At 63.9% G+C, this 22,781-nt stretch overlaps 1 protein-coding gene across 6 annotated transcripts in view; it reads right to left on the bottom strand.

Annotated features, from left to right (window-relative positions):
* Sh3bp2 (SH3-domain binding protein 2) overlaps positions 1-22,781 on the bottom strand; it is a 29,114-nt gene extending 6,333 nt beyond the window's left edge. For 2 of the 6 annotated variants that reach the window (XM_013506799.1, XM_005408740.2), the window contains exons 1-5: positions 4,895-5,061; positions 3,065-3,204; positions 2,175-2,277; positions 1,168-1,285; positions 813-883 (exon numbers count right to left, since the gene is read on the bottom strand). In XM_013506799.1, the coding sequence (XP_013362253.1) occupies positions 813-883; positions 1,168-1,285; positions 2,175-2,277; positions 3,065-3,204; positions 4,895-5,046 (584 nt within the window). In that variant the 5' untranslated portion in view covers positions 5,047-5,061. Of the gene's footprint in view, positions 1-812; positions 884-1,167; positions 1,286-2,174; positions 2,278-3,064; positions 3,205-4,894; positions 5,062-10,643; positions 10,881-19,144; positions 19,230-22,708 lie in introns of those variants that run through there. The other 4 variants (XM_013506801.1, XM_013506802.1, XM_013506800.1 and 1 more) reach the window with 4 other exon arrangements.

The raw sequence follows: 22,781 nt of genomic DNA, 5'->3' as shown, positions 1-22,781 counted from the left end.
GGGCCTCGGCACTCACACGCAGGGACGCTCCCACAGACACACACTCACACTCACAGACGTGCACAGACGGGCACGAGGTCACACAGGCATGCAGACTCCCACACAGGCTCACACGCAGATCAGCAACACACGGACCCGGACACACACGGAGTCACAGGCTAACTGGGGCCGCAGGCTGGGGGCCACCCCACCTGGCCAGGGACCTCAGGACTGAGCCCTCGTGTCCCCTGCCCCTGCCCAGATGTCTCAGTCGACTCTGAGCCGCCCCAGGTCACCAGCCTGGGGGGAGATGAGTCTGTGTCTGTGTGTGTGTGCATGCGCGTGTGCACACCGGGCCTCAGTTTCCCAACTAGGAAAGGGGGGACAGTTCCCTACTCCCCAACACCCCCAAGGCTCTGGGTCATCTCACAGATGAGGCTGCTGAGGCCTCGACTGAGCCGTGACGCTGGGGACCCCAACGCCCCGAGCTGCTGTCAAGGCGGGGCTCACGGGTGGGGGCTAGAAACTCAGTGACCCCCATGTGGGAAGGTCCAGAGGAACCAGGGGACAGAGACAGGCGGGCGGCCGAGAGCAGGCCGGCACACCCAGGCTCGCACACACGCGAGCTGAGCCAAGCAGGTTTGCACAGGCAGTGCTCACGCACGCGTGCGGGCTCCCACGTACGGCACACACTCCCATACGCAAGGACCCTGCCTGGCACCCCCAGAACAGCCCTTCACGGGGGATTCTGGGCTGCGTCCCGGGTCTGGGGAGAAGCGCACGTTGGGTGCGGGACCACGGGGACGGCCACCAGCCCCACACACCCCGCCCACCTGGTGTCCGGAGGTAGCTCCTTCTTCTCGTGGAAGTGGCCGATCTCCCGGCGCAGCAAGGCCATCCAGCTCTGTGGGTCAGCCGGGGTGCAGGGGGCACACATGGCATGAAGCAGGCACAGTGCTGCCAGGGCAGGACCTCCTGCCCCCTCCTCCCGCCCCATCCCAGCTGCTTTGCCCTGACCACCAAGGTCACGGCCTGACCTTCTGGGTCCAACAAGGCGGCATGGCTCTGGCCTGGCCTCACCCTCCCAGGCCATGCCCGCCCCTCACCCACGGAGCCCTTCCCTGGCGGCATCTGAGCGACGTCAGACCCAGGGCAAGCGGGTGCCTGAGGCCGCCCTGCCCGGCTCACCTTGCGCTCGTCCTCTGAGGAGGCGGAGAAGAACCACGTGCGGTGCTTCTTGCTGATGTGGATGATCTTGAAGGGGAAGACGTTGTTGGACGTCGTCTCCTCCGCTGCCCGCATCACCCTAAAGGCACAGGGTCACCTCCTGGTCTCCACTCACAGGGACAGCCTCACAGCCCATCCCTAGCACTGCGGTGGGCGGGGCGGGGCCGATCTGGGCAGTCCCTGCTACTGCCGCTTCTGCTGCTGGGCCCAGAGTTCACACGGGCTGGTACAGGCCCGAGGCGGGGTGTCCAGGGTGAGAATGACCCCACAGGGAACCCCAGAGAAGCAGTCAGCCGATGCCAATCTGTTGTCCACAGGGCCCTCAAAACCCTTCCCTGCCTGGGCCAGCGCCCCAGGGCAAGACCAGTGGCCTGCACTGGGCTGGCTTCTTTGGCAAGGTGACACTGCTAGGGTGGCCGGCATGGAAGCCAGAGCCTCAAGCGGTAACTGCTAGAGTGAGCACCAGGCCCAGGCTGCGCTGATGCCTTGCCCCCTTGGCCCTCACAGGTGGAGGGGCTGGGCCCTTCCTGGGAGGAGGGAGGCAGCGGGCCCATGCTGCAGGGCAAGGAAGCCTGCTGCACAGGGCAAGGCTCACAGTGCCAGCTGCCCCTCACCCTGGGGGCTCTGGCCCAGGGCTGGCCGGCCCCTTGGTCTGGAAGCCCTTGAGGGCCACTCGCTGGATGGAGCCCAGCCCCGGCCCATGGGCAGGGAGGACCTGGAGCCGGGGAGACTGGGCAGGGCCTGGGCTGGGCTCTGAGCTCCCTGGAGAGAGGCTGTGGGGAACAGGCTGGCGAGAGCAGGGCCGCACAAGTCACTGGGCGACAAGTGAGCCGGCCTGGCACGGGGGCAGGAGGTGAGGCCGTCACAGAAGCCGGGCAAGGGGGCACAGGGACAGAGGCATCAGGGAAGCTGAGACAACCCTGGGTGGGTACAGGGTGGCGCTGCCACGCGGCTGCACGGCCACTCACCGGTTGTAGCCGTTGAGCGAGAAGGCGCCCTGCGGGGAGGCGGACGTGCTGCTCTTGAAGTAGTAGATGCAGCGCTTGTGGATGATGACGAAGCGCAGCGGCCCTGCGGACGGCGGGCACAGCGGGCTGAGTGAGGACCCCCGAGCCCTGCAGACCGTGGGGCCTCCCGGGGCTCCAAAGGGGACACACGACAGGCATGCTGGCCACCCCACGGCACCCCAAGGCAGGTCTGGCCATCCCAGGGAAGGGGGACTCTTGGGGTCATCGTGAGGAGGGCCGAGCCAGGCCGGGCACCGGTGCTGGAGGGCTACCGGGCCCTCTCCACGCAGGCTGGCAGAGCCAGGGCAGGCAGCAGTGACGCCGCCCCCAGCCAGGTGGTCGCACCAAGGATGCCCGGCCCCAAGCAGCCCTCTCTGCCCCCTGTCTAATCAGTGCCCACACAGACGCAGGGCAGCCTGGGCACCTCAACCAGGCCGTGCAAGGCCAGGGAGTCCCAGGCGGCACACTGTAGCCACCTCAAGGGTGGACAAGGCCCCGGTGCCCCGTGCCACAGGTACCCTCCCTCTCGCCCGCTGTGCTCACACCCCGAGGGCTCCTGACTTGGCACGTGACTTCCCCAGGTACCGAGTGACCAACCCACTCACTAGCCACACTCAGGTCAGGCCAGGGCAGCACCGGTGCCAGATCTAATGCAATCCTAGCCCAGGTCGAGCCGCGCCACCCTAGGCCCCGTCACAGCCCTGGGTGCCACCCTCCAGAGAAGCAAGGGAAACCAAGGGCCACCCTGGGAGGAAGCAGAGGTGAGCGCCTGCCCGAGGGGCCACGGCACAGGGGGGTGAGGGTCAGGGCCCCACGCCCCAGCCTAGCGGTGCCCGTACCCCGGGACTCACATTTCAGCAGCTGCAGCTGGGTGCCCCCCTTCTTGTGCAGGTAGCCAGCCTTGGCCACACCCCCAGGCATGGTCAGCAGGTTCTGGGCACCGATGGCCTTCATGGGGACCGGCCAGTGCAGCTCCTCAGCCGCCATGAAGCTGCAGTGAGAGAGAAAGCACACGGCTCAGCCAGGTGGGGACAGACTGGTGGCTCAGCTGGGGACACCTGGGGCACTGCCACGCTCCAGCCGGGTCACAGCAATGAGGCGAGGGACCGCCTTTCTGGAGCGAGGAAAAGGACATTCTTTGATTAGAATGCATGGAGGACACAATGATTTGTTTATTACTTGTTAGAGTTTCTTAAAATAAGGCTTCACTATACAGCCCAGATTAGCCTTGAGTTTAGGATCCCCCTGTCTCAGCCTCTTGAGTGCTGGGATTACAGGCGTGTCTTGGATTACATGTGGAGAAGGGTAATCCTTTATTTATCCCTTCCAAAAAACATTTGGTATCAGCCCATTTGTACTAGCTACGCCCTTGGTTCAGGCTCAATCACAGGTAACTGAGATTGGTAATCGGGACCGCAGTCCGAGAGGCTGTAAGCCGGATCCCAGGCTTTGCCTCTCTTGTTTTTCCTCTTTTTTTCTCTCTCATTTTTCTTGCCTCTCTTATTTTCTTTTCATCCACGGGCACCTCATTCTGGGGACCTGACACCCTGAATAGAATGACACGGGAGAGACCCCACAGGGACACTGTCTAGCAGGCAGGCCTGGCTCCCTCAGACACTCCTGCCCCTTTGTCACTTTATCATCACGGGTCCGTTGGACGCACGGCCCCACGAGCGTTGGGGTTCAGTGACAAATGAAGCCCCCGTGTGGCGGGTCAGGCCTTGTGCCATTCCCGGAAAGGGGGACTCTTGGGGTCCAAGTCCAATGCCAGGTGGCTCGGCAAGGCAGCCTGCCCCAGACAGGAACCCAGGAGCGCTTCCTGGAGGTGCTGGGGCTGGGGTCACAAGCAAGAGCAGCCATTAGAGAGGTGCAGGGCCCCCCACCCCCACCCCAGCCCCTCCTCCACTCGGGCTGCTCCTCTGGAACAGCCTGCGGCTTCCTACCCCGACTTTTGCCTCGGTCTCCGCCCCTGCCCGCATGCAGAACTCCCTGAGTACGTGTCCCCTCTCCTGTGAGGCGCCCCAACTTCCAGTCACATCTGGGGTCCCCCCTACTGCGCCGGTCCTGGCCCCGGAGTGGGGAGGCCTGCAGCCGACGTCCCTGCGGTGGCGCAGCGGGGTGGACCTGAAGGCTCAGGGGAGCCGGGTTCTGGCAGCTCTGGCTCCAGCTCCAGCCCGATGCCTGGAGCAGAAATGCTCCCTACACCGGCGTGCACAGGGCGGGCTGCCCCAAGACGGAAGGCTGCGCCGCGGTCATCCTGCGCTGGGGTCCCTTCCGGCTCCCTCCACGCACAAAGTCCCCTTAGGCAGGGACCCAGGGGGGCGGGGTCCCCAACACCAGCTGAGGTTTGGGTCAGAGGCACAGCCGCATCCCCGTGCCCTGCCCGGCCAGGATGGGGGGGAGCCCTGCCCAGCCCGCTGGGGTCTGCGCTGGCCACACAGCCCTGCCTGGCCCAGACCCCCAGACCCAGGCCCACGCCCGCCTTTGTTCCCACAGCCGCGCTTGGGGGCCGTGCCTGGGGTACCAGGGCGCGATGCTGCGGCTTGCAGCCGGCCCTGGGGACTTGCGGGTGTGGGGCCTGGGCTCAGGGATCCGGGCTCAGGTTTGGCGGTGCAGGCTGGGAACCCAGGGGCCCAAGCTGGGGTCCCCCTCCAGCGACCGGGGTCAGGCTCTGTACTCACGGCGTCCGTGTGGCAGGCGACGGCTTCCAGGCAGCGGCGAGCGCTCTCGTCCGCATCGAGCAGCGACACGGCGCGGGCCCCAGACCCCCAGCGGCCGCCTCGCCCCTCTCGCGGCAGGCCCAGCTCCGCGGCCGGGACCCTGCTCCCGCCATGCCGCCGCCGCGTCCCGCCGAGGCTCCTCCTCTTGTAGGCAGGTGAGGGGCCCGCCCACCGCGTCACCGCCGCCGCCGCTCCGGCCTCGGTTCCCGCCCCCTCTGAGAGACGGCAAGCCCGCGTCTATGAGAGCAGCTAGGAGTCAAGGGGTCACCGATGCCACTGGGGCACCCCAGCTGCACCCCAGACCAGGGGTGCTGCCCAGAAGCCGGAATGACCTAGCTCTCTGCGGCCCCGCGCTCCCCAGGCTCAGTATGCACCGACCCCGGCACGCGCCACCTTGCCAGTGTCACCCCAGCCCTCCAAGGAGTCGCGGTCTGGGCCTCGGCAGCCCCGGGGCCACTGGGCACAGGCATCCCCAGCTGGCTCCCAGCCTCCCCCTCCTCCCTCCCTCCCCAGCACACAGGCTGCCACCAGGGCGGGCCCCGGTGGAGGGCGGCAGGCGCCCCACGCGGTCCTGCCTGGCTGTCCACACGGGGGCCTCCCCCACCGCACCCGCCTGGGCGTCTGCAGTCTCCCCACTCCCAGGCTCTGAAGCCACTGTGTCCCGCGCACCCGCTTTCACCGCCTGGCACCTCTGCAGCCCTCCAGGCTGCTCCCCCGGGGCCACCCTGCCTGTCCCCGGCACCGCCCCCATGGGACCTCCCCTCCAGCCTCCCAGCCTCCTCACACCAGGCCCTCCTGCCTCAGCCCTGGACTCCTCGCGGCTCTGAAACCCCCGCCTCACTCCACTGATTTCAGCGACCCCACTGCAACTCCAGCCCCTGACAAAGTCTTCCAGGGAACAGAAGAGGGGACCCCTGCCCCAAGACCAACACCACCCCACCCCAAACCAGGAAGACAGAGCAAGAAAGGAAAATCGGAGCCTCATTTCTTACGTTGGTGACCCATGCACACCCCCGTGTATAGAGCACTGCTCGTAACAGCTAAACTGGGAAGGGCCTGTGCCCGTTGGCAGATGGGCGGATAAAGAAAGTGTGGTGTTTTTTTGTTTTTGTTTTTTTGTCTTTTTGAGACAGGGTCTCGCTATGCAGTTCAGTCTGGCCTTGAGCTCACTCTGTAGCCCAGGCTGGTCTTGAACTCATATCGATCCTCCTGCCTCAGCCTCCCAAGTGCTGGGATTACAGGCGTGTGCCACCACGCCCAGCAGAAATTGTGGTGTTTACATACCACGGAGCATGGCTCTGCCACAACGAAGGATAAATGAGTCTTTTGTGGGAAAATGGGTGCACCTTGAGAATATGTTACGTGAACTAAGTCACACACAAGCACAAATATCACATGGCTGCTCTTCTACGAGAAACCCAAAGTACAAGCAAAGAGCAAAGCAAAAGTTAGACAACAGGACACAGGGAGATAGGTCTCTCTCAAACAGGAAGGGGATAGAGATGGTGGGAGGGACGCGGGAGGAGGGGAAAGGGGACATAACCATGAATAAACATGCTATGGGAAGGAGGCTGACCACCACTGTCCTAAGCCTACTAGAGGCCACTTTAAGCACCACGCTGTGCCTTTACCCTGCTGAAGATGCGAAATCAGAGTTAATGAGGCCGGCGACCACACTACGGCCGGGACTCCGTCACCCTCAGCCCGCTCCCCACGGGCAGCCACCGCTCCCTGTCTCTTCTCAAGCCTGTCCCGGGGGAGCCACAACCGCTTTGCACTGCACTCTCCCCTCGCCGTCCCACCCTGCCTTTCACCTCACAGCGCCCCTTGTGCTTGCGACCCTGTGAAGACCCGGCCTGCCGCCTGTACTCAGGAGCCCGGTCTGGTCTGAGGGTCAGGTGGTCCCTCGCAGTTTGTTCTGAAATGTACCTGTCCTGTTGAGCTTGTCCCTTAGCTTTCCCTAGCATTAGGCACGCGCACTAATATCCCCTGAGGACAGCAGTCGTTACTACTGGGCACACGGGTACAGACACACAAACATCCTCAACAGAGGTCTAGCCCTGAATCTAGCAACGCAGAGAAAGGATTCTCCGTGTCTTTATTTATTTATTTATTTTTGATACCAGGAATCAAACTCAGGACCTTGTGCTTGCCAGGCAGGCGCTTGTACCACTGAGCTATATCCCTGACCCTCTCCATGTCTTTAATCCCAGCAACTCAAGGTGAGTTTAATATTCATTTTTATTTTTAGTGTTTTTGGTTTTTCTCCGGTACCGGGAACCGAACTCACGACCTTGCGCTTGCCAGGCAGGCGCTTTTGCCGCTGAGCTAAATCCCCAGCCCCTAGAGTTTAATATTCAAATTCAAGTAATGCCATCCACCGCATGGATAAAATAATGAACAAAACCCACATGAACCTCCCAAGAGGTGCAGAGAAAGCCTCTGACCAAATCCCACGATCTTTCATAAGAGCAGCACGCAACAGCCCAGGAGAGAACTTCCTCACCCGTGAGGGGCACGTGTGACCGTCCCAGCTGACCCAGCGCAGCGCAGGACAGGGCGCTTTCTCCCACACAGGGAGGAGGCCAGGGAGTCTGCTCTCACTCAGCCCTGCCCTGGAGGCTCCGGCCACATAACCAGGCAGGAAAAAGAAAGCATCTGGACTGGAAAGGAAAGAAGGATGGGATAAGGAAAGAAAGTATTCGCAGATCTGGGTTTTTGTTTTTGTTTACAGGGCCGGGGGTTGAACCTAGGGTCTCTGCACTGAGCTACATCCACAGACTTTTAAATAAGTCAGTTGCCCAGGTTGGATTTGAACTTGTAATCGCCCTGCCTCAGCCTCCCAGAGTGCTGGCATTGTAGGTGTACCCACATCGACCTTAGATGACTTTATGTAGAGAAAATTCCACAGAATCCACTAAAAAATTATTAGAACTAATAAATGTGTGGGGAAGGGAGAGGAAACGAGCTCCTCACAGAAAGGCTGACTGCGTCTGTGGAGAGGAAAGCAGGCATCAGTTGAGGCAGCCCCTCTCCCAGGCAGCACCCGCAGCTCCCATGTCCCGCGTCCCCGCACATACATGCACGCGGTGCAACCACCTCCCTCCATGGGCCCTGCCTCATCCTGGGTGGAGGTGGGGGAGGGGAGACAGGACCTGGTTCCCTGGGAATGTCCCTCTGGTGGACAGCCGGATGTCACCGCCCTGTCCTGCGGATGGTCATCTGGGGGAGCCCCGCCTGGGTGTCTCACAGCAGTGCGTGAGCCAGAGTGGGGCCTGCCCAGAGCCCAGTGCCAGGCCAGGCTGCAGTGGAAAGAGGAAGTGGCACGGAGGTGAGGGCAGCCCCGGCCACAGTGACCGTGCAACTCCCCATCTCGCAGACGTCAGCTGCGCAGTGCCGCTGGGAAGGCTGCAGGAACCTCGGGGCGCTGACTGCCAGCCGCCCTGCTGTCTCCCCACAGCGCCAGGGCCCCCAGCCCAGGTACCTGGTGGCTCAGTTCCACTCATTCATCCTGGGAACCCCTGCAGGCCTTCCTGCCAGCTTGCTGGGTGGCCCAGTCCCCCGCAGGGCTGATACTCTCTACCACGGGTGGGGACTGGCAGGGAGAGCGGTGGAGACCGAGTCCTGCCTCCTGCGGTGTAGATGGCATCACAGAGCCCACTTCCGAGAGTCCGGACACCCCACAAGACTGCGCCTCGCGTAGGAGGGGGCTGAGCATCCCAGCTGCTGGCAGTGAGGTCAGGACTCCCTGACCTGCTGTGCAGTGAGGCTGGGGGCTGGGGAGGCACAGCCCGGGCAGGGCCAGTGTTGGGGTGGCTGGGGCTGGGATGGTGGGTCCCATGAGCTATTCCAAGATGCAAGTGACCTGGGTGTGTCCACAGGTATGGATGTGCAGGGCCTGTGTGCCTGTGTGTGTGTGTGTGTGCGTGTGTGTGGGCACCAGGGGAGGCAGCATGCCTGGGACCTGTGCCCACCTCCCCACCACCATCTCCCAGAGGCCATGCTGTTGGCTCGGGTGACCCCGGCCCTCAGACACAGCCTTGCTGGCCCCACCACCTGCGGGCTGTGTGGCTTCCGCACCTTGGGCCCCTGAGCCTGGCGGGGACAGTGGTCTCCACTGCACCATGTACCCACAAGACCCACAGACGTGTGTGAGGAGGCAGGCGGGCTCCACACCCTCTCTGACACCTGCCGGCACGGCCCTGGCTGTGGTGGGGAGCCAGAGCCCTGGTGACCACAGCGTCAGGGGCTCAGGCCCCAGGGACCGAGCCAGGGCTGTGTGCACAGCACAGGTTGAGGTCAGGCTGGGGGCTCCAGCCTCGAGGGAGCAGTCAGGTGCCCTGGGCACTCGTGCACTCACACACATTCATATACACCCATGGTCAGACAGTCTCACCGCACCCCTCACACACTCACACGCTCACATGTGGGTACTTGGCACGCTCACGAGTACCCACACCCATGCACCTACTTGCACATGTGGTCATTTGCACACACTCGCACCTGTGCACACGGGTGTACACAGGCAGGCACACGGATTCACCCCCTCACCCACACACTCACACTCACCGCCCGGGCCCCACAGGCAGCAAGGCTGTGTGTGTGGTCCCCAGTACGCTCCCCCTGGACCTCTGGCCCAGCTTGGGATTCACCTGTGTTTCACACTAGGACCTGGGTGGGCAGGTGTGGGACCTGGCTCCTGGTGCTCTCCCACCCCTGGGCTCTTCAGGACCCCCCAGCTCAGTGCCCCGAACAACTACCTATCCCCACCCCGCTGCTGAGGTCCCCACGGGCTGGAGAAGCTGAGCAGCCCCAAGCTAGACATCCAGTAGCTGGTGACGCACCTGTCACCCCCGCCCCTGCCCAGCCTACCACTTCCCCTCCCGGCACACAGTGGTAGGGTGCTGTGGATGAGCAGGCCAGGTGTCCCCCACATGGCCTTGCAGCCACCCCCTACGCCACCTCACAGCCCTCCCCTTCTCTTCTCTCCCCTCCTTTCTCTTCCCAGAACTGGTCTCTGTGAGAGAATCAAAACTAAAATCTAGAAAGGCCTAGTGACACTGGACATGGTGGCATACACTTGTAATCCCACCACTCTGGGAGGCTGAAACAGGAAGGTCTCAAATTTAAGCCCATCCTGGGCAACTTAATGACTTCATAAGAACTTGTCTCAAAATAAAAAGGAGACAAGGAGATGAAGCTCAGTGCAAAGACGCCAGTACAGGAAAATAAGAGAAGCCCAGCAATAAGCCAGGAGAGAGTTCCCACTGGGGCCAGGGGAGGGTGGCCAGCCTGCATTTCACGAGGACAGCCCCCAGCCGGCGGGTCCCCTGATGCCTGGGAGGTCTGTCTGTGGCAGGTCCCTGAGCACAGCACTTCTGTGTGGGCCTGGGGACTTCATCTGGCTCCCTCTGTCCCCAGCACAGATGCACACACCGAGGGACTCACGGGACAGGCACACACAGTACCCGGACCCCGAGGCCACCCCGGCAGGGCACGGGCGGGCGGCTCAGCGGCCTGGGCACACCCTCGCTGGACCCACAGCTCTGTGCCCGCTCTCGAGCCCCGCAGCAGCCCCTCTCCCCACAGCCTGTCGCCTTGCCCCGGCCTGGGCCCGGTCCCAGGAGCCCTGCAGCCGCCGCCCCTTCCTGCAGTCCTGCAGGTGGCCAGCCAGCGCCTTCTGAGCCCTGACCCAAGCCGCCTCACTGACCTGATGGTGCTGATCCAGCACATGGCTCTCCGGCCCGAGACCCTGATGGGGGCTGAACTTCTGGGGCCCAGGGAGGCCATGTGGCTCAGGGGCCGTGGGGACGGCCTGCAGCAGGCATCTCCAAGCAGGGCGGCGGGGGCCTGGCCACCCACAGGGCCGCCTGCGAGCGTGTGCTGCTGAGCTCAGTCCTGGGGCATCTGTGGCCTTCGCCACCAGGGCTTCCTCCTCAGTGGGACTTCCTGTTAGTAGCTCCCCAGCTGCCCGAGGAGCAGCATTTCCTCCCTTCCACACCAGAGGGCCCGGAAGCCAGCTGGGGCTAAGGGCTGCCCCCTCCCAGGGTGCTTAGCCTGCGGGCTTTGGGCCCTCGCCTCTGCTCCCGACCCCCACAGCACTGGCTGGGGGCGCCAAGGCCAGCTGCCCCCACCCCCAGGAAGCTCCCTGCTGGGGTCCTCTGGTCACCTCTGCACGCTTAGCTTTACACCAGCCAACCACAAATCTCCCTAGGGCCGATGGTGGGGCCCAGCACAGAACCACTGCTGACACCCAGGGGGCTCACTCCTGCCCGCACACCAGGGGGTCCCTCCCTCCCCAGCACACTCCTTCCCCTGCGGAGGTGGCTGCCCGCTCTGCCCTGAGCCACACAGACAGCCGAGCCTCCTGCACTGGGGACCTGTGGTTCCCAAAGTGGCCGTCTCAGTGCCCTCTGACCCCAAGAGAGCGTGGGCACACGCTGCCACCCCCAGCCCTCTGTGTGTCCCTGCCCCTTGCCAGCCCTGCGACCGCCTGGCTTGCTGGAAAGCACACTGTGGCCTTGGCAGCAAAGCATCACCCCAGGCCCTTGCTCTGGGTCCCACGCAGAGCTTGGCCCCCCTTGAGTCCCTCAAGCCCAGCTCCTTTCCCCAGCCAGGCCCCACCGGGAAGCCAGGGACCGGGACTGCAGCCCAGCCCACCTCCCTTCCCAAGCACCTGTCCCCTCAAAGACAGCACCCTACGGAGGAGGCAGCTGGGAAAAGGGGGGTTGAGGGTGACAGGCCATGCACCACAGGCCCTGGGCACTGCAGGGTTTTCCTGGTCCACCAGGGTCCCTGGCCGGCCCATGCCAACTCCACCTCTGCCTGTGGTGCCTGCCCTGATGGCCCTGCAGGCCTCTCCCGTTGCTGGCTATTGGAGCACCCAACCACAGGCCTGGGTGTCCATGCTGGCTCCCTGCCCCAGCCCTGCTGCCAAGAGGCCTGTTTGGGCTGCAGACCTATGCTGCTTCCTAGAGGCTGGGGAGCCTGAGCCGGGTATGTGGGGCCTTCTTGGGGTGGGCACTGGTGCTGCACCCCCCAGCCTTGTGCCAGTCTCAATGTTCGGGGGTGCTCAGTGGCAGGCCACGCCTTCAGCATAAAGCTGGGCACACAAGATAGACAGACAGCTGGCACCACGGGGGCTCACCTGGGGCCTCTTCCCCTGTGGAGGGGAGAGCACAGCAGGGCTAAGGGCAGGTACGGAGCCCCTGACTGCACAGCAGGGGTACGGGGGGCGCCTGGGGCAGCTCCCAGATGGAGAGGGGGTGCAGGCTCCGGCAAGGATGCGAGCCCCGTGCGTGCTGGGCCAGGAGAGCGGTCCAGGGTGGGTGGAGGGGAGAGTTTGCCAAACACGGGGGGTGGCGATCACTAGGGACCGGCCTGGGGTGAGCTGCAGGAGACAGCCGGAGCTGGGGGCCTGGGGCAGGACTACCAGAAGCCCACCAGGCAGCCAGCCCGGGGATGTGCCCTCTGCCCGCACACGGGGGTGTGCACGAGGCCGAGGCCCGCCCATCCCACCAGGGCCCACATACACACACAGGCACGGGTGGAGCTGGCAGGAGCCAGGTCCCACCTCAGGGACAGCCTGGGACAAGGAGCGGTCACAGCGCAGAGGAGAGGAATGGCTGTGCAGGGCCCCCAGCTGGGCTTCTCCAACCACAGCTTTTGGGGGCCTGGGGCTGATGTGACCTCTGCAGGCCCCTTGGCTCTGAGCCTCAGTTTCTCCCTGTGCCCTGCCCACCCCCTGCACCAAAAGGACACTGCCATTCCTGTTCCTGAACACAGAGAACATTCAGGAGCCCCTCATGGTGGTGACTCCGTGACCTTCACACTGCTCCGGTAACCATGGTGATGAGCCCCCAATATCCCAGCAAGGAGATATGTACGGCTGGGGTGCAGCTGAGGTCACCAGCACTGGGCAGCCTGTGTCCTCCTCCATCCTCCCCTGCCTGGGCTGCCAGACTCAGCTGCCAGCCCCATACTCCACTGAGCTCAGGGACGGAGCACTTACCGGGCCGGGCCCAAGGGTCAGCCTGCAAGGGGAGCGAGAGCCTTCGCTGTGGGACGGGGACCCAGCCTGCCTGGTGCGTGGCACACCCAGCCCAGAGGTGCTGTCTGCAGTGGGCATTGTAGGCCTGCCCTGGCACCACGGGCTGCACAGCCCCTGCCTCAGCCCCACTCATAGCTGGTCCAGCTGTCACCTGCACTCCAGGAGGGTCAGAGAGGAAGGCGCTCCCTTCCCACCAGAGAAGGGTAGCCTAGAACCAAAATTGACTGCCTGGCATCAGGACCCCCACAGCCCGCCTGACACTGCTGGCTACCTGCAGGAGCACCTGGGCACGAGGCGTTCGGGCTGGGGATCTTCCAGGCTCAGGGGGGCTCTGAGCCGGAGAGGCTGAGGGCGCCCACTGGGAAAAGCTCAAGCTCTCTCTTGGAACAGGACGAACGCAGCGGCTCTGTCCAGGGGGCTCAGGTCCGCCCTGCAGCTGGGCCTGACCAGCGCCCCACACTGTGTGACGAGGAAGGGCTTCTGCAGGGCCTGGAAACTTGGTCCTGGGCACAGGGCGGGGTGGTTTGGGCGGCAGGGCCCTGATGAGAGCCACCAGGTACAGCAGCATGAAGGGCAGACCTCTAAAAGACATGGCCGTGTCCTAAGCCCTGGTCTGTAAACATGACCTTTGGCTGTGGTCACGTTAAGCCTCTCATCCTGGACTAAGCAAGTGGGTCCTTTTTTTGGTTTTTCTCCGGTACCGGGAACCGAACTCACGACCTTGCGCTTGCCAGGCAGGCGCTTTTGCCACTGAGCTAAATCCCCAGCCCCTGCAAGTGGGTCCTAAAGGTACTGACAGAGGGTGCTGGGGCGTGGTGGCACACGGTGTGATCCCAGGACTCTGCGGGGTTGGGGCAGGAGGATCGTAAGTTTGAGCCCAGTCTGGGCAACTGAGCGACCCTGTCTCAAAATAAAAAATAGGGTCTGGGTTCCAAGCCTAGTATGGCAGGGAGAGACCAGAAGAGAGCACCGCACGGCTGGAGAAGGCCATCTAAATACTGAGTGACACCCAAATGACGTGGCCTCAGCCCGAGGACAGCACAGGCGGCCATCACCTCCCCCACACACTGGACTAACAAGGAGGGTCCTCCGCAGAGCCCCGGAGCGCGGGCGTCCTGCTGACACCTGGGCTCTGCAGGACGAGGGAAAGTCGACCTCAGCTGTTTCCAACCTGTGTGCGCAGCTTGGTTGGGGCAGCGCAGGAAGCGAATCCGTGCAGGACTCCCAAGCTCTTTCCCAAGAACGTGTGGCCCGCTTGGCCAGGTCCAATCATGCTTCCTGTTGGCTGTCCTGGGAGCTGGCTCTGTGATGTGTGCCTGGACAGGCCCTGCCCTCCCTGGGTGTGCATGGCCCCCCCAGAGGCCTGGCTCTGCATCGCCTGCCCCACACCCGAGGTCGCCGGCCGGCCCAGCACAGCTCGCCTGCCCTACACCTGCTGGCCTGGGCCCCACCTGCCCATCCTGCAGGACCAGCTCCCCCATTCTATTTCTTCCCATGCGAACAGCCTGGTGGGTTCCTGTCACCAAATCTCCACCCTCGCCTCCCCAGGCCTTAGCTGCCTCATTCCCCGTGGTTCTCCTGCCTCCGAATCCAGGAACGGCCCAGCTCTTCACCACCGTCCCCAGAGGGCTCACAGAGTCCTGATGTCCCAGGTGCTCCCAGGCCTTCCTCTCCCAGAGGCCCTGGCACCCACACTAAGAACGGAGCTCTGGCTGGGTTGGGCGACCAGGGAGGGAGGGTCGGCCCGGGCCTGGGGCTGGGACAGCGTGGGGGTCTCCTGACCCAGGGCTCCGCCTGCAGAGACGGCTGCTCCAGGGTTCACGCTCGAGTTCATTAGAAACACTGACACCTCTCAACCCTGCACTGCCTTGAGGCCCAGTCCACCTCCCCACGGGCTGTCTGATACCTCAGACCCACCAGGCACTGCACCACCCCGAGACTGGCGCTTGGCCCTACCAGACCTACCAGCTCCACAGGAGAAAGATGCTCCACCCTCAGACCGTGGCGGCAGGTCTGATTAGACCCCCCTAGACTGGGGGGCCCACTCCAGCCTCAGCTTCCCCTCTGAGGAGTGGCAGCCTGGGGCTGTGGGGGCAGGCTCACTCCAGGACAACTGGTCACTGGGGCTCCCATGGCAACACCGTGATCCCCCCTGAAGACGTTCAGGGGCCGTCCCTGCTCCAAGTCCAGGACAGGTCCCCTCAGCCCCACGCCAGCTCTTCTGGTCTCCGCACTTCACCCCTGCAGCACCCTCTGCCCAGCGGCACTCGCTCTGCTGCTCCCGGCCATCCCCCAGCTCCCCTTGCCGCCCTCCTCACTCCTTGCCTCCCCGACATCAGCTCTTGGGGGCAGGGGCCTCTAGGCCATCCCTGCTTGTCCCCTGCACCTGCGCAGTGCCCGGTGTGACACGGGCACAGGTCCACCCTGCAGCATGAGCAGACCCCATCCACACCCAGCAGCGAGCATCCTCCTCCCCGCAACGCCCAGGCACGGCTCATCAGACAAGTGAAACCACGCATCCAGCCCCAAGCACTTCACTACTTCATCCCCAGAGACAAAGTTTGCATACAGGGCACCCACAGGGGCCTCAGCCTCCCCGCCCGCCCCCAGCCTCGGTGTCCACATCCACAGGGATAGCACACCCTCGACCGCAGTCTGAGCCTCCTCAGCCTCCAGGGTGAGGAGACATGGGTGGGCACGAAGTCTCCGGGCATCTTTGTCAAAACCAAGAGGACAGGTGGCCTCCTCCGAGGTCAGCCTCAAGCTGACCCCAGATTGACCAAGGAACCCACACAGGGAGGGACGTACCCAAGCCCAGCCATCAGTCCATCTCTCCCTCCCCAGCAACCGAGGGGGCAGAAGCTGGCACCACCAGCCCTTTCCTGGGAACACCTCTCCTGCCCCAGGACCCAGGGTGCCCGGCACCTCTGCCTTAGGCCGCCAGCTGCCAAGGAAGCAGCCGCCTCTGACTCACATTCTTGTGATGCTGGTGGCCCGTACACATCTATGTGCCCGCAGCTTGCATCCCAGGAGCAATGCGCCCCTGAGTGAGCCAGGAGAGGGCTGGCGGGGAAGGGTCTCAGACAGAGGGCAGAGTACACCAAGGCCTTGGGGCCAGTGCAAGGGCAGGCACGTGCCTTCAGACACCAGGACAGTGGCCGGGTTGTCAGAGCCGCCTGGCAGTCGCTGGCCTTGATTTCTGTCATCTGCTCCTTTCCTCATGGCTTTCGTATCCATGGTGGTATCCCGTGGGCCACAAGAAGCCACACAGCTCATGGGTCTGTACGTGCTCAGCCTGGCATCTCACGGCATCTCGCCCGGATGGGCTCCGAGGTCACCAGGCTGTGGTGGTGGGCCCCTCGCCTGCCCAGGGATCTCAGTTCCCTGAGATCCCTAAGCAGGAGCTGCATGCCTATTGCCTGCGCAGTGCCATTTCATTCTGCTCTGTATCCACCCCTTCAGGTAGTGGAGATGGAACCCAGGGCCCGCACAGCCCAGGCAAGCGTTCTACCAAGGAGCTACATACACCCCAGCCTTTTGTTGGAGGCAGGATCTTGCTAAGCTGCCCAGCCTGACCTCAAACTTAGTCTCCCGAGAAGCTGGGCTGACAAGTACGTTCCACCATGCCTGGCTTATTTGTGACTTTTTTTTCCTTAGTGGTTTTTTTTTTGTTTTGGTTTTTTTTTAGATAGTATTTCACTAAGTTGGCCAAGCTGGCCTTAAACTCAAGGGCGTGTATCATCCTCCTGCCTCAGCCTCCAGAAAAGCTGGGATTTTTACTCCTCGGTAAATTTTAGGCTGGCCTCAGGATTTGTGCATTTTGCCTTCTTGCTGGTTCCCTCCTGGAGTCACCTGTAGGCCTCCAGAGGGGCCTGAGGTGATGATCCAGGCCCTATCCAGGACCCTGTCCAGCCCAGGGCTGGGTCTCTGGCTGGACAGAAGCAACAAGAAAGTGGGGGAGGGGCCCAAGATGAGGCAGGGAAGGGACAGAAGCAGTGGCCAGACCCCGCTAGGGAACTGAGAACAGCCTGTTCCTCCTCCAGGCCTGGGTGGCGGACGTGGCGACTCAGGGTGCTGCTGCAGGGGCTGCCTGGATGTTCCCAGACGCCTCACACCACCGCACCGCTCAGAGGCCCAGTGGGGCAAGGGTCTGGGGCCCCTCACTGGCAGTAGGGGCAGGAGGGGCGGGAAAAAGGGCAACTCCCCCCAGTCCCTGTGCTGCCCTCTGCAGGGCTGCCCCCACTCTGTCCTGCCTTCTCCACTGACACCACAGCAGGGGGGCCTGGGCTAAGACCTGGGGCTCCCCACCCCCCCCAGGGTCCACCATGCTGACACTGCTCACGCTGCCCGCTGCCCTGCTGTGCCACCCCACTGCACACTTGCCTGCCTCTGCCTCTTGAGGGCACCCCAAGGTCCCCCTGATCCCTAGGCCGGGCCAGTGGCAGTGCCCCTCAGTCCTCCGGCAGCTGCTCGCTCCCTTGGTTCTGTGGGTTCGGCTGCCAGGCCCCGCCCTTCCTCGGAGGGACAGGCTACGCAGCAGGGCCCCCTGCCACCTCGGTCTCAGCTCCCCCAGGGGAAGTCTCCACCCTGCCAGCCAGCTGTGTCATCTGACCCTGGATGTCCCATCAGTACTCAGCCCACCAGGGACACACAGGGCAAGGTGGTCTCGGTAGGTCAGCAGGGCTCCTGGTAGGAACTTCAGGCAGCAGCTACGCCACTTAAGGAAGCGGCACGGCTCCTCTGTGGGAGCTTTGGGGACAGCACCCCAACTCTGGGAGCATGCTACCAGTAGCCAGAAAACCCAGCAAAGAAGCAGGTGTGGACAGCAGGGCTAGGGACGGGGCTGGAGCAGGCAGAACCACCAGGGCCCAAGGTCACCCAACCTCCCCAGGTCCCCGAAGGCCTCTGTGAGCCCCGTCCCTCTCCTGGTCTCGGGCTTCCCTGTAACCCTCCACTGAGGCTTCTTCACACCTAGCTCCATGGCTGCAGGGGAGGGGACATGGGTGGTCCCTGGACCCACGTGAGTTCTGGAAACACCCCAGCCCCTGCTGGCCCTCTTCCTGCTCCCACCCTGGGAAGCCCACAAGGGGCATCCATCATGGTACCTCACACCCCACCCTGGCAGCCTGGTTCTTGGGGGACTGGGCCTGGGCCTGGAGTGAGCCAGCCCTAAACAGCTGCCTGCTGCAGGGACCTTGGCTTCAGGCAGAGCCCCTGAGGCAGGGCCCAGGGGCCAGCAGGGGCAGAGTGAGCCTTCCTCAACCATCTTCCCCCCAGCTGCTTCCTGTCCCCAAGGGGGCATAGCCCCTGCCAGCCGCAGTGGCTGGCCATGCTGGTGACATCCTCCAGCAAATGCGAACACTGCTGTCACAGTCTCAGAGCCCCTCAGCTGGCCTCCAGCAGGTTCAGTTCTAGGTCTGGTCCCCCGAGCTACCCTAGAGCCTCCTGCTCCTCTGGCTCCACCCCGAGGAGCCCCAAGCCCCATGTGGCAAGGAGCCGGTGCAGACTGAGGGTTCCAGCTCTGCAGTGCTGGGCACAGGCTGGCGGGGTGAGGTCCTTAAGCAGCATTCCCTGCCCCAGGCAGGGTGCAGACAAGACTAGGTGCTCGGGGACAGAACCCAAGGAGCAGGTGGCCAGTGGGGTACAGTGCTGACCCAAGATGGGTACACACTGGGCAGCATGAGTCCAGCTGCAGGCTGGACTGCGGGCCACCAGCTCTGGTCAGCAGGGAGGCCACCCCAACGCTCCCAGTGGGTCCCTGCTGCACACCCCACCTCTCACATTCCCTGTGCAGCTGGACTTCCTGTCCCTGTCCTGACCAGGGGATGTGACGGATGCTGGGTCACACAGTGTGACCTGGTTGAGCCACCCCAGCCTAGCAAGCCCCAGGGGGCCACCTCTGTCCTCCTAGAGGCTTCAAGCCAGAAGGTGATGGCCCCATGCCCAAGGGTCCTGTCCTTTGCCCTGCCACAGTCAACCCACGCAGCTGACCACCAACCTGCCTGCCGGGCCCAACCCCTGGCACTGCCAGCCCAGCCCCCAGAGGGTCAGCCCTGCTGCTGGCTCCTTGGGGTCTCCGGGACATTCTGCTGCTCCGGGTACCCCACCCCACCCCCTCGGGGCTCTAGGGCCAGCTTTCCCAGTCCTTCCACCCTACTCACCTTTTACTGGGACACCTTAGGTGCCAGCCTCTTGGGACACCTCTGTGGCCAGTGGCTGGGGACCGACTCCAACCCTGGCCCCGACACACCTTCCAAAAGGAGCAGGCCCAGAAAAGGGAACGCTGTGGCTTTGGGTGCGATCACACGGTGCCTCCACACCTGGGCGGGCCAGCTTCCAGGAGGGTGGCACAGTTGCCTCAGACAGCAGAGGAGAGTTAAACACAGGTGGGGACAGCAGCAGCCAGCATCAAAGGGCCCAGCCAAGCCTGCCAGTGCCATCCGCTTGAGGCCAGCAGGGAGTGCCGAGCTCCTGGTGCCCTCGTCCTTCCCACAGGCACGGCAGGCTCAGTGTTCAGCTACTGCAGAAGCACCCACAGCAGAGGGGTGAGCACAGGTCACCATGCCCACTGCCCACGGGTTGGGGGGGCTTGGAGGAAGCATGCAGCTTGGCGGTGGCTAGGGGCAGCAGCTTCCTAAAATGGGGTTCACCCAGCACAGCCAAGGCCCACACAGCCCTCTAGGCCCCCGGACCAGTCCTGACCCTTCCTCTCTCTCGGCTGGGGGCAGCACAGTGAGGGCCAGGGCCTCAGCAGACCCTGCATCTGGTGCCGGACAGTGGGCATGGCCACAGGGGCAGCCCAGAGTGTGGGGCACAGGGCTCTCTAATGCCACGCGACAGTGTTTCGAGATTGCAACACCCCTCTGCCCAGGCAGGAGGAACTCCACAAAATGGAACTGCCAGCCCACTCAGGGTCAAGGCAGCAACGCCCAGCCCAAGCCTTGGAAACGGCCTCCAGCCTCTCCCACGAGGCTCTCTTGTCCTGACAATCCCATGAGGTGGACCCGATTGAACTCCATTGCACAAGAGGGACCCTGCCGCCCCACGCAGGCTGCGGCTCAGGGGGGAACACAGCAGCCCCAGGAAGCTGACTCAGCACACACACACACACACACACACACACACACACACACACACACCCCCAACAGGAGCACTCCTTCTCCGCAGGAGCACCCCCTCCCTGCAGGAGCACACCCCTCGCCTTGGCCAGCGCCTTGCCAGCCTGGCAGGCCTGGGCCAGACCCTGCCTCCCTCCCTGGGCTGCAGCAGGCCAGCGCCTGCACCCACCCCCTGCCCCACCCTGCAGAAGCTCAGCAGGCTTAGTAAACATCTGATTCATGGGGAAGGAAGGGCACTGCTAGGAATCCAACTAGGTTGCAGGGAATCCAGGTGTGGACGGCAGGAGGTGCCCACTGGCTTCCCTGGGCCACTGCCCCAGGCAGCCAAGCCCCACCTTTCCAGAGAGTAACTGGCAAGAATGATCCAACAGAACTGGCGCAGCCACGACCGCCCACGTAGGCTTTGGTCAGTGATCCAGCCGGGGCAGGAGGTCCAGCAGGGACCACTCCAGCAGCCTTGGAGCTAGGACTCCAGAGTTGTAGCATGTGGGGAGAAGGAGGAAGGTCGGGGAGCCAGCTGGGCACCGGAGGCCCCTACTTGCCCTGAGAGCCCTGTCACCTCAAGCACCATGCGGCCCCTCACCCCAAACCCAGCCATCCTGAGCTGCCTTCCCTCTCATCCTATCCCCTGGGGCTCATGGGACTTTGGGGAGCTGGCCCTGAACCCAAGTCCTATGGGTGTGGCTAGGGGCCATCATCACCCAGCTTTAGAATGGAAAGTAAGGGTAAGAGGTGTCAGCCCTGGGCCACAGCTGTGAGACTGAGGGCAGCCATGTCACTCTGCGCTTCTTGTTTGCCCTCTGCACTGGTGGGACTGTCCCCAGGCCTGGCTGCCCAGATAGGACCACTGGGGGGACCGAAGGCTTACAGGGAGGGCACCACCCTGGGAAGATTCCAGGCCCTGCCATGGCGGCCACAGGCCACTCTGGTCACTCATTACCACCCTGTCCCTCTCTATGGTGGTCCACGCTGGCTCAGAGATGCCTCCTCCTATCCACAAACCTCCCCCGACCGGGGGTTATCACACAGCCATCGGCTGGCCGGCCAGCCAGGGGCAGGCAGGGGGTGCCACGATCGCTGACCTACAGTGTCTCCACGATAGCCCTGTGAGGACAGAACCCAGGAGGTACCAGGGTGTCCCCAACACTGGCCACTCCTAATGGGCTTGGGCCTTTGCCTGTGGGACGAACACAGGTGGGAACTGGGACTCCTGGCCTTTGTCCCTGCCCCCTCCACGCGGCCAAGTAGAGCTGGTCCCAGCGCTGCCCTGCCAGGACATGGCAGCCCTGAGGACCACAGAAAGCCGCCAGGAGCCCCAGGTCGCTCCAAGCTACCCTAAGGGGGAACGTGGTTTGCAGCCTCCTCTCACACAGGAGGCAGCAGTGGGGCTTCCTGGCCGAGCTCAGCAGCTGGCGAGGACCCCGGCCTGCCCCTTGCTCTTCTCGCCACCCTGCTGCTCGCAAGGGCGGCCGCGCTGTCCCTCTGGGCCCTGGCTTCCCATCTGCAGCCCCGCAAGTGTGTCTGTGCCCATGTGAGACGTAGGGGTGCAGGGGCTGACTCAGCACCCCACTTCCTCTGTCCACGTGAACAGGAAGGGCCATGGCAGCCTGCAGCCCCCTTCTTCCTTGCTCAGGCCCACCTTCCTGGGGGACCCCTTCTTGTCCTTGTAGGCCAGGGATGCCCCCCAAAAGTCCAGGGCCCTGTCAGCACCCCTCTTGCCAGATGGCCCTGGACCGGGCCATTGACCTGTCCATCTGGTCAGCCCCTGCCAGGGCATGCCCCAAACGGGAGCAAAGGTCAGAAATGGGGAGGGGGTGCTGAAGGGAACCCACCGTCCCTGGCCCTGCTGCGTGTCTAGCAAAGGTGGGGAGCCCAGCCCCTGCTTGGTCCTGTGGGCCAGAGCCCGCCAGGACAAGGCTCCCCTGGTGGCACGGAGCTGGCGCTGGGCTGACTGGATACCAGGTCCTGCCCCAGCCCTGGCCAGCCCCCTGGCCCTGCCTTATGCTCTGTCACCATCGCCGTGACAGCAGGCGCACCTGCTGAGCCCCTCCAGGCTGGCCTAGCTGAGCATGGTGCCCCCCAGGTAACCCAGCCTTCCCACTGAGCCTGGGCCCAGGTCAGGACCACTCTGGGAGGCACGGTTTTCACCGGTGGTGAGGGATGAGGCACAGTGAGGAGTGTGCGGTGTTCAGGGTCCTGAAGGGGGCCGAGGGCTGCTGCAGGCGCAGGCCCAGCGCAGCAGGAAGGCTGGGGTCACGCGGCCAGCCTCTCCGGGGCGCTCCACCACCCTCAGACTCCTCGGACCCTCGTGCTATCAGTCACTCACACTCCAGTGTGAGTCACCCCCAACAGGCGGGTCAGAAAGTTGGTACCACGGGCAGGGTTGGCAGCAGATTCCCGCCCAGGCCCCGCTGGGTGGGTCGCGTCGCGGGGCGGCGGTGGCAGTCGCCCGAGGGGCGGCGGTGCGAGGGACGAGGGACGACGGACGGACGCCGGACGCGGACCGACGTGGCGACTGCCCCCAGGCTCTGGCGACCCGCTCCCCGCACCTCCAGCAGCCCCACGTCAGACATCATGTGACCCGGAGAGGGGGGCGCCGCGCCCTACCTGCTGCGCTGTGCTCCGGCCCGAGGGCCCGATCCCCGCCGCGCCTCCGGCCTCGGTCAACTGCGCGCCGCCC

The sequence above is a fragment of the Chinchilla lanigera genome, unplaced genomic scaffold (genome assembly GCF_000276665.1).
Source record: "Chinchilla lanigera isolate Chin_1 unplaced genomic scaffold, ChiLan1.0 scaffold00113, whole genome shotgun sequence".
NCBI lineage: Eukaryota > Metazoa > Chordata > Mammalia > Rodentia > Chinchillidae > Chinchilla > Chinchilla lanigera.
Note: the sequence above shows the minus strand (reverse complement) of the source record. Positions and strands in the feature narration are given on the sequence as shown.